Source organism: Vombatus ursinus, unplaced genomic scaffold, assembly GCF_900497805.2.
Source record: "Vombatus ursinus unplaced genomic scaffold, bare-nosed wombat genome assembly UNPS02014778.1, whole genome shotgun sequence".
NCBI classification, from domain to species: Eukaryota; Metazoa; Chordata; class Mammalia; order Diprotodontia; family Vombatidae; genus Vombatus; species Vombatus ursinus.
In genome coordinates, this window is record NW_020954556.1 from 46,977,937 (window position 1) to 46,987,723 (window position 9,787).

The window sequence follows — 9,787 nt, forward strand, 5'->3', positions numbered from 1 at the left end:
TCTGTGGCCCCCTGGTTTCTATACTTCACCTAAGTGAAGTGAGCACCTGGAAATGGGTCACTGTGGTGTCCATACCAGACTCGCTCTAACCTCCTCTCACTGGGGTGCTTCCTTTATGAGTTGTTTGCCCAGTAGTGGGCATGGGTTTCGTGCCAAATCATTCACCCCCTCCACCTCAGGAACTCTTGCATCAGCCCTCAGGCCAGAGCTATAGGCTGTATTTATGGGACAGGGCAAAGTTCATACTGTACCAGTAGTTTTCTGAAATAAGGGCTTGGTCAGGCTGTTGCTGCTTTCTTTATTGGTAAATGATAATTCTAAACCGTATCCAAGAATTATTTTTGTTAAATGAGGGGCAGCACAGCAGAGAGGATAGAGAGCCCATTCTGGGAGCCCAGGAAGAGCTAAGTTTAAGCCCTGTTTCTGAGCCCCATTTTTTGTGAGACTTTTCATGGTCCTGGCGGCCATCTCAGCCATGTTCAGATGAATTGCCAGTTTGCCTCAATCTGCTAATTCCCTCCACTGATGAAATCACACTAATGAATAAAATAAATGATTAAGTGGAGTCTGGTTACCATGTGGTTTTTTCTCATCATCCACTTGGCTGCTGGTGCCATCATAATGTGCTTTTCATCATATTTGGGACAGACCTTTGTGGGCATTAGTTTCGTACCTCTCTCTCCTTCCTTCACCCCTGGGCTCTAACGTGACTGTGCTACTCATGATTATGTTTCATAGGAAGGAGGGGAGCAGGCACCAGCCATGAAGGAAGAAGAACTGATGAACTTAATAGATGATGTTTTAAAGGATGATGACAAGAACAATGACGGCTACATTGACTATGCTGAATTTGCAAAATCACTGGAATAAAAATCTGTGCAAATGTGACCCAGTACAATGTGATTGAATGCTTGCCGTATTGCAGAGTAGTTGTGCTTTTCCAACTTAAGTGCTGCAGGAAGAGACCCAGTAGCAACTTGTTATTTTGGAGTGAAAATAGAAACTTTTGGGGAGACATGACTCAAAAATGGTGATACTGCATCCCACTCCTGAATTAATGTTTAACTTCTTAACAGACAAGCACTTTTTGAGAGTGTGGTATGTCACTGAGGTAGGTGCTTAGAACTGATACTATCTGACTCTTGGTTTTAATAGTGTTATCAGAAAATCTTGTCAAATGAATACTTCTTTCATGTGGCCAGGCAAACTCCATGTGGCCTAGGAAACAAATGGTGTCCCAGACATGTAATCTCGACTGATATTCATTCACCCCATAGGTCCTTGTGTAATCAGTGTTCTTTACAGCTTGCCTGGTACAGATAGTTGCTTGCTGTGGGCAGGTAGCTATTTGCAAGGTTGTTCATAGCTACAAACATTAGAAAGGAATGTTTACCAAATACTGAACTCAACTGTCAGTAGAGCCTGTTGATGAAAACAATTTGGACTTGGGTATAAATAACCCCCTATGTTGACCTCAGCATTTAAGCTTTTCAGTCTTTCAATATTTTACAAGACTACTGCCACATCGCTATACTTTATTTTTGTTATTATTTTTTAATATTCATATTCAACCTGGGGGAGACCTTGAATGAATGTAATGTAGTTCTTTGCTCCAAATGATGTCAAGAACATTAACTTTCTTAATGTTTGTATTTAACACTAGTTTAAACTCTATCCAGTCAGGGGGCATAAAATAAAATTCTAGATATTCTAACCTGCATCAGAATGAAAAAGATAATGCTGCAAGTTAAGGGTTAGTGAGATACCTTAACGTTCAAACTAGGTGATTTCAGAAGGAAAACTGTTTAAATGAGCTCTCCTAGTCAAGAGAATACTTGAATTCTTTCAGATCAGTAAAAAAGGCCTAAAGTCCTTTGAACTTTGTAGACTCAACAGTATTTGAGAAGTAAGACGGAAAGACACTGAGACAAAAAGCACTGTCTCAGTACTACTTTGGGTATGTTTGACGTGTACTGTGTTAAATGGCATTAGAAAATCAGACATGATAAGTCATTATCATAACTAATAGGAAAGGAATCTATTATTACTGAACTGTGCTCTAAGATGTTCAAAGACCTATTTTCTGTATTAAAGTATTCTTAAAAGAAAACAAATGTATTCGTAAGAATGGTTTCCTGTGTTGAGTGTTTGTGCAATCAGAGCTACGTTGTAAACTATTCTTGTAATATCTAGTTATTTTGAAAGATTTGTATAATGGATTATCTGGATATATGAGTAATAAAGATGATCAACTTGAATAACTGGGGAGTGAAAGATTTCTTGAACTCATACTTCTTACTCCTTTTGATCTTGGGCTAATTTTTTATCGTTTATCATATCAAGGGATATAGCATGGAGTAGTAGAAAGAGCCTTGGGTTTAGAGTGTAAGGACCTGGGTCATGTTCCCACTCTGAAACTTAATAGATCTGTGTACTCCCTTCTCTGAATCTCTCTTTCTCCATCTATAAAATGGGAGTAATACCAATTCAACTCTTTGGGTTGTTGAAAGAAAGCACGTGGATAATCCTTAAAGAACTGTATTCATCCCCAAGTCCAAGCCCCAGACCAGGGTGCTTTCTCAAACCAAGCTCTCATTTGCCACTCAAGGGCTTCCCTGACTTCACAGACCTTGGATTCTTCACACTGGAGGTCATTTTCCATTTATAGTCATTTTTTTTTCCCCTTAGTAATTAAGCGACTTTTTGGTTCTTGCTTCACTGGCCAAGTTAAGCATATTACGGCATCCCCAAGGACAGAATGCAGAGCTTTTTCACCCTGGGCCTGATAGCTTTTGTTGCCAGATATTAAAATCGGTCAACATTGTTTGCAGAATGCTCTCCAGGGCCTAGGCAGAAAGTGTTGAATTTGCTGGCATTTTCCGAGTGACACATTTCACTTTGCCAGTGGAGAAGCAGCCTTGTATTTCACTTGGATTTCATGATATCCAGAAACTCCCCATTCTGCCAGATGAAATCAACACTGCAACTCACACCTCCTCAGATAATTTTCCCATTCCAGCTGCAGGACTTCATCATGCCCCAGAACTGGGTCTTTTTCTGTGTTGTTTTCCCCCACCATTGGATTGTGAGCTCTTGGAGAGCAGAGAGTGTCTTAAGCCTCTTTTTTTTTTTTTTTTGCTATTCCCAGAGCTTAATACATTACTTGGCACTTAATGTTTACTAATTCTGACTCTAAAGAAGTCATGATTGTTCTTTTTTCTAAAAGAAAAATTTCTTTTTGACCAAAGCAAAGGCATGACTCATGTCTACTGAGCAACAAACTAGTTATCCTGGGCCTTCTCTCATTAGCCTTTGTGCAATTCTTAGAAAAGAGAGAGTGCCCATAGCCAGGCATAGATTATGCATCTAATAAATACTTTCTGAATTGACTAATGGAATGATTGAATCATGGGATGTTAGCTGGAAAGGACCCTAAACAACATCTAAGCTACCTTCATTTAATACTTGAGGAAACAGCCCTATGGAAGGCAAGAGAGATGTGGGACAAAGATTGGCTTTGGGATCTGAGGGCCTGGGTTTAAGTCGGGTCTTCTGCTCTCCCAGTCCATGCTCAAGAGTTGGGAACTCAGAAGAAGTGAACTTCACCCTCAAATTGGGCCAGTGATTTTTTTTTTTGCCTTTTTGGTGAGGCAATCGGGGTTAAGTGACTTGCCCAGGGTCACATGGCTAGTAAGTGTCATGTGTCAGAGGGCCAGTGATTCCTAAAACATTGGCTTTATTGGTGTTTTAAGAGACCCACTCGAGGGTTTGGCATGCCAATCAGGGGAAGCCAAAAGGATCTGACCAGGTCTGACAAAGTACTTAAAGGGTTGTAGTGAGGATCGATAAGGGGGCGAGAAGAGGGGAGTAACAATGGTGGGGAGGGGGTCATCTGTGCTACCTGTAACCCTGGAAGGCGGAAGGAAAAAGAAAGTGATTTCATAATAATGGTAATACCTAGCAGATATATAGCCTTTAAGGTTTGCAAAGTGTTCTACAAATGTCATTCCATTTGCTCGTGCCTCTTTGTCATCTGCTAGCTTCTTATTTTCATTAATTGTTCTTACTATGTTCTAAGCTCAGTTGTCTGTAGCTGCTTATGAGTACAGGTGCCGTCAGCGTCATCCTTTAAATTTCCCCACCTTGGGACAAAGCCTTTTTATTAAAATATGTACATTTCCCTTTTTATAATAGAATTTAAACACCAACCCATTAATATTTCAACATTTGAAGAACAGAAAAAGAGGATTGTATGGGAAACAAGTATTTTAGAGTTTCTTTTTTGGTTTATGTTAAATTTCACTTAATAACTAACATTTATAAAATGATTTAAGGTTTACAACGTGTTTTACAATCTGATATCTTAGGGATAGTAACAAAACTACCCTGCTTGTCTGTGTCACCTTCTGAACTTCTATTTTTTTTCTTGGCAGTTGGGGAGTATTTTTTAAAAATATTCACTTTCAGTTTCAACTTCTCTTGCTCTCTCCAGCTCCTTCCCCACCCAATGAAAAGGCAAGCAATATAATAGCCATTATACATGTGAAATCATGCAAAATCTTTTCAGATTAGCCATGTTGCCAAAAAAAAAAGTAGGAAAAAGAAAGAGAAAAAAAGCATACTTTAATCTGTACTCAGAATCCATCAGTTCTCTCTCTGAAGGTGAATAGCATTTTTTCATCATGAGTCTTGGAGCTGTCATGGATCAGAGGAGCTAAGTCTTTCACTTCTATTTTTTAAATGTTTCACTGATGTCCCTTTTCTCTATTTTTGCATTACTATCACTAGTGATCAACTCTCACAAAAATAGAAGCCCTCTCTTGGACCAAATCGGCATAGTCAAGCAAAACATATACACGTTGGGCATGTCTGAAAATGTCTATCTCATTCTGCAGCTCCAGTCCAGTCATCCCCCATTTAAAAAAATTGCACACCACTATTAGTTGTAAAATTTTGAGTATGCACCTATAAATTATATATATTCCCATATATTGTACATATACATATGCATATATACATATACACATCTATACACACACACTATTTGTGTGTGTGTTGTTTTGTACCTCAATACCACCTCAAATTAAAAAGGCCCAGGTAGAAGTGGGGTGTTGCATAGGGCCCTTACCTATCACTGTCCTCGAGTACAGAGCCCATCCTCTGAAGGACACCTATTGCCACCATGAGGTTATCTTTAGGGCAGGGAATGGCTATTTTGGAATTGGAGGGAGAATTTTTTCCCAGAAGCACATGAACTGGTGTAGACACCTGGGTAGCAGTTTATTACTACTGACTAATAGTCTAGGGCAGAAGAGGGGAGATTGGGAGCTTAAATAGCAGTGGGAAGATGTAGAGTGGAGGGCGGGGTATGTTTAGGGGATAATGGATGAAAGATAGGAGTGATTGTGTTGGATACAAGCCCCATATTGGCTAAGATAGTAATTGCCAGCCCATCTTCCCACCCCCATTTGGTTAAACTCATGCCTTGGAGCCTCCCTCTTGGGCCTAAACATTGGAGACTATCACTTCAGTCCATTGTCTTTTTAGTCCAGAATAGGAAACATGCTTCATGATAAGTCTTCTGAAGCAATGATGGGTCATTGCTCTGATCATAGTTCTTAAGTCTTCCTGCGTCATTTTCCCTTATCTTGGTAATGTGGTAGTTACTTAATAACTAAGGAAACAATCTGAGCAATATGATTTCTTAGCAAAATAGGCATAATAAAGGGGTCTTTGGATTGACTGGGGAACTTGTGGAGTGATTTGGAACCAGAGAAGCAGAGCCCCTTTCAGAGCCCCTTGCTCTGAGAATGAACCTGTTCTAGAATGTCCAATAGAAGATATTCAGGGACCTACTGACTACTTGAGACATCGGGAACTCAAAACGTGTTGATTCAATGGACGTTGGGAGTGGGTTACAGTTAGGTGAGCACGGTGGACATGCCAGGCCTGGAGACAGGGACACCCATCTAACGGAGTTCAAATTTGGTCTCTGACGCTTATGAGCTGTGCGACCCTGGGCAAGTCACTTAACTCTGTTTGCCTCAGTTTCCTCAACTGAAAGGACATGGCCAGTATATTTGCCAAGAAAACCCCAAATGGGGTCAAAAGACTTGGGCATGACTGAAATGACTGAACAACAACAACTAGGATACAGGGAGACTTGATGCTATTACTTGATGCTATTAATAAAATTACTGAGGAAACTATTGTATTGCTTTTGGCCTTTTGTTTCATGGTGTTTAAGTTTATAGTTTTTTTTTTTGTTACCCTGGTGACATGTAAATCTCCCTTCTTAAAATTGGTCTGTTGTGAGCCCTCTAAGTAGTTTGATCTGTAGCCTAACTTATGTAATTTTTGATTATGAATATATGAAAAACCATACAGATTTGACATATAGATAAGTGATCCATGGGATGGAGGGGGCTGCCCTCTCCCCCATGAATCAAAAGGGGGAATTAAGAGAATTAGAACAGCAAGTGCTAGTGGGAGTTGAGTGAACCACATTGACTCTATCTTGTGACTTAATTCTGGAGTTAGCTCAGTTCCCTTTCTATTCAATAAGGGGTCTAGTCCAATTTCTGTCTTGTGAGAAAACTTTGTTCACTTGTGGGAATTGTGAGAAAACTTTATTGCATTGCCAGCCCTGCATGGCTGGGAAGCTGGACCATCTCTACCTGCTGCTTAGAGACCCTTAACTAAAGACTTAGGTTATGCTGACCACAAACTTGGTCAGATACAAAGACTGATGCAAGGAGTTTTCTAATTTTGTATTGTGGTTAATTTTTCCTTTGAATCCATTGGTATTATTTGATCAATTATTTTTAATGCATAAAAAACTGTCTCCCTCTTCATTCAGGTCCAGTGCCAAAGCTGAGGGGCCTGGTCCTGATTTGTTAGGCCATTGGCAAGCATTGTTTAATAAATTGATATGCTCAGAAGTTTGGGCCCTTGTTTCCTCAGTAATTTTATCTTTCACCCACCACAATAATTAGATAAATTGTTCTCCTGGTGTTGCTCACTTCTTTCTGTATCAGTTCATACGAGTCTTGTCAGGTTTCTCCGAATCTGTCCCTTTCAAGCTTTTTTTCCCTGAATATGTATTTTTTTACATTCATATGCTCTAATTTGTTCAAACATACCCCCATTTTATAAGCATTTACTTTGTTTCCAGTTCTTTGCAACAAAAAAGCTCTGCTATAAATGTTTTTGTACAAATGGGCCCTTTCCCTTTGTCATTTCCCTCTTTGAAGGTATATACCTCATAGCAGTGTTGCTGGGTCAGACAGTATACTCAGTTCAGTGAATTTGGGGGTATAGTTTTGAATTGCTGTCCAGAATTGTTAGATCAATTCACAGCTCCATTGGCAGTGGATTAGGATGCCTGTGCTCTTGCAGTCCCTCTAACAATGACCTTTTCCCCTTTTTGTCATCTTTGCCAATATTATGGGTATAAGGTAGAACCTCAGAATTGTATTAATTTATATTACTTTATTATTTGGAGCATTTTTATATGATGGTTAATAGCTTGCACTTTTTCTTTTGAAACTTCATATTGACTTGCATGAACTGATGTGAAGTGAAGTGAGCAGAACCAGGTGAATATTGTACACAATAACAGCAACATTGTATAATGATCAACCGTGAACAACTTAGCTATTCTCCGCAATACAATGATTCAAGACAATTCCCGTGGACTCATGATGTAAAAAATGCTGTCCACCTCCAGAGAAAGAACTCATGGAGTTTGAATGCAGATCGAAGCATATATGCTATTTTCTATATTATTTCTTTTGTGGCATTCTTTAATTTTTTTAGTTTGCATCTTTCATAATATGACTAACATGGCAATATGTTGCATGATTGCACCTGTATAACCTATATCAAATTACTGTCTCTGGGAGTGGGGGAAGGGAAGGAAGGAGGGAAATAATTTAGAACTCAAAATTTTTTTTTGAAAAAAGAATTAACTGCAAAATAAATATGAAGGAAAATGCTGTCTGCATCCAGAGAAAGAACTGATAAATGCAAGTATGTATAGTAGAATGGTTGTGTGTATATATATATATGTATATACACGTATATATACATATGTATATATATATACACATGTGTATATATACGTATATATACATATATATATATGCTTGTGTCTCCTGGTAGCCATCTCTAGGGCAGCAGGGTAGGGGAGGGAAGAAAAAAGAAAAATATGTACATGATAACTTTATTATATATTTAAAAGGAACAGCCAGTCGTCCATAATAGATTTTCAATTTCATGTATATAATCATCTTTTTTTTTCCTATTCTACTATATGATGGAAATGCTTGTTTTATTTCTCAAATTCAGAATAAAATAAATAAAAAATTAAAAAATTGTTTTTATATGTACTTGGGAAAAATAAAATATTAATTAAAAAAACTTCATGTCATTTGATTTGTTAGGAAATGACTCTTGTTCTTATATATTTGCAATTGTATTTATCTTGAATAGACTGGACCTGTCGCTTCATTGATAGAGACAACTTCCTTGATGAGAAACTCCCTGTACAAGTATAGCTTGGTACTTTTTCTGCAACTTCTAGGCTTAAAGAGTTTTCTAGAGCACTGAAAAAAGTTAAATGACTTGCTCAGAGTTGCACAAATAGTGTGTGGCACAGGTGGGATGTGGACCCGGTCTTCTTAGTTCCAAGGCTGGCTCTATAGCAGCAATGCTGTATTGCTTCTGATATCAAAACTTTATTAGAGAGATTTGCTGCAAAGACTCCCACTTGTCCCAGGAAGGTCAAGTGACATGCCCATATGTCATTACACAGATGATAAGTTGCAGTGCCCAGGATTCAAACCAAGGTCCTCTTGATGGGATGCTGGGGTGCTTGTTCTCAGACCCCACTTCCAAGATGATATTTCTCCTTAGCCTCAAGCCACTATTCCTGACAGTTTCCCTCCAGCCCAAGGACCGTAACTCTGGCAATAACTCATGAGTGGGCCCAGTGAGGCAAACTAGCTCTCCCTGTTATAAGAACAAGCTGACCTGTGTAGAATTTCCCTTGTATGAACAGGACTATCTTGTACCAGCGAAACTATCAAGTACTGTTGCCCACAGTTACTGTATACAATCTAAAGGTCAAGCTATAAATGTCAACTCCTGAAACTATCTTGTAACAGATGTAACAGACAAAAAATATACCCTTTAGGAATCCTCTCTTCCCCCCCTCCCAGGTTTCCAGTAGTGAATGATGTAATTGTATCTCATCACCTAATTAGCATGTTTACCATATAATTCACTACTTTTCCTATATAAGCTTTAGCATCATTCCTGTTAAGTTGCAAGTTCCCTAAGGAGCTCTGCCCACCATGGCAGAATTCCTTAAGGACCTCTATCCACTGTATAGCGTAACAATAATCTTTGCCACCTTAAAGAACACTTGAGTCTGTGAATTCATTCTAGACGACCCTGTCCTATACTCTTGTCCTTGAGGGCTTGAAACCTCTCAGACAGCAACATTCTGAGTCCTTCTGCTGTATCATACTGCCTTTAAGTCATCCTTTATTTCTGTAAAAAGTATTTTTATAGTTTTATTCATAGATGCACATTTCTGTGTGTATCTAAAATGGACTCTCATATTTCATGCAATCTGAAGTTATTTCAAATGGAATTTTTTCTTCTATTTCTTTCTGTTGGGTTTTGTTGGAAATATGCAGAAAGGTTAATAATTTGTGTGGTTTCATTTTGGATGCTACTTTACTGGTTATTGTTTCAATTAATTTTAGCTGAAGCCCTAGCA

At 38.7% G+C, this 9,787-nt stretch overlaps 1 protein-coding gene across 2 annotated transcripts in view; it reads left to right on the forward strand.

Annotated features, from left to right (window-relative positions):
• MCFD2 (multiple coagulation factor deficiency 2) overlaps positions 1–2,258 on the forward strand; it is a 10,925-nt gene extending 8,667 nt beyond the window's left edge. The window contains exon 4 of one of the 2 annotated variants that reach the window (XM_027865181.1): positions 739–2,258. In XM_027865181.1, the coding sequence (XP_027720982.1) occupies positions 739–870 (132 nt within the window). In that variant the 3' untranslated portion in view covers positions 871–2,258. The remainder of the gene's footprint in view (positions 1–738) is intronic. The other variant, XM_027865180.1, reaches the window with a different exon arrangement.
• Positions 2,259–9,787: the final 7,529 nt, after the last annotated feature.